The sequence below is a fragment of the Trachymyrmex septentrionalis genome, unplaced genomic scaffold (assembly GCF_001594115.1).
Source record: "Trachymyrmex septentrionalis isolate Tsep2-gDNA-1 unplaced genomic scaffold, Tsep1.0 scaffold114, whole genome shotgun sequence".
Taxonomy (NCBI): Eukaryota; Metazoa; Arthropoda; class Insecta; order Hymenoptera; family Formicidae; genus Trachymyrmex; species Trachymyrmex septentrionalis.
Window position 1 is genome coordinate 2,090,110 of NW_017304269.1, and position 788 is coordinate 2,090,897.

Below are 788 nucleotides of genomic sequence, written 5' to 3' on the forward strand. Positions count from 1 at the left end.
CTAATTTTATTTTTATTCGCAGACCGCGATCATAGGGACAATAATGTGGCAAAAAGTCGGTATTTCGTGTTTGGTTGGCATCGGGACGTTGTTGATCATTGTCCTCCCAGGACAAGGGACTTTGAGCTTTTTGAATCTCAAACTCAGAATCATAATTGCGCCACTGACCGACCGAAGAGTACAACTAATGAGCGAACTCATAGCTGGGATACAGGTATCTCTAAAAAGTTGATTAGTTACTTTATTCTTAAACAATATAGAGGATAAATATAACAATATGAATAATACGAATAATATTAACGCCCAAGTCATTTATAAAACAATTTTATGAAACAAATTTATGAAATAATAATTCTCGGTTTAGGTTGTGAAGATGTACGCCTGGGAGAAACCGTTCAGCCAGATTGTGTCAGTAATCAGAAAATTAGAGATCCATCAAATTAAATTCTCGTCGTACGTGCGCGCCGCGTATTTGGCCATCATAGTCTTCACTGAACGATTGACCGTCTACTTCACCCTGATAACGTTCGTCTTAATGGGAAATAATTTGACTGCCGATGTGACCTATGAAATGTCGACATACTTTAACATACTTCAACTCGTCGTCGCGTTGTACTTTCCACAAGGGCTAATACTGCTGGGTGAATCAATAGTGTCATTCAATCGATTGGAGGTATATGTTATCATATTATATTCTACGATATATGTTATCATATTATATTCTATCATATTATATTCTCGTAATTTACGGTGAATTTAAATCTACAATCATTCTTATATCTCTATTG

The 788-nt window shown here is 35.9% G+C and overlaps 1 protein-coding gene across 1 annotated transcript in view; it reads left to right on the forward strand.

Annotated features, from left to right (window-relative positions):
* LOC108753142 (multidrug resistance-associated protein 4-like) overlaps positions 1–673 on the forward strand; it is a gene marked incomplete at its 3' end in the record, with an annotated part of 7,004 nt that extends 6,331 nt beyond the window's left edge. Inside the window, exons 6-7 of the mRNA XM_018494489.1 lie at positions 23–214; positions 365–673. Of these exons, the coding sequence (XP_018349991.1) occupies positions 23–214; positions 365–673 (501 nt within the window). The remainder of the gene's footprint in view (positions 1–22; positions 215–364) is intronic.
* Between the last annotated feature and the right edge of the window lie 115 nt (positions 674–788).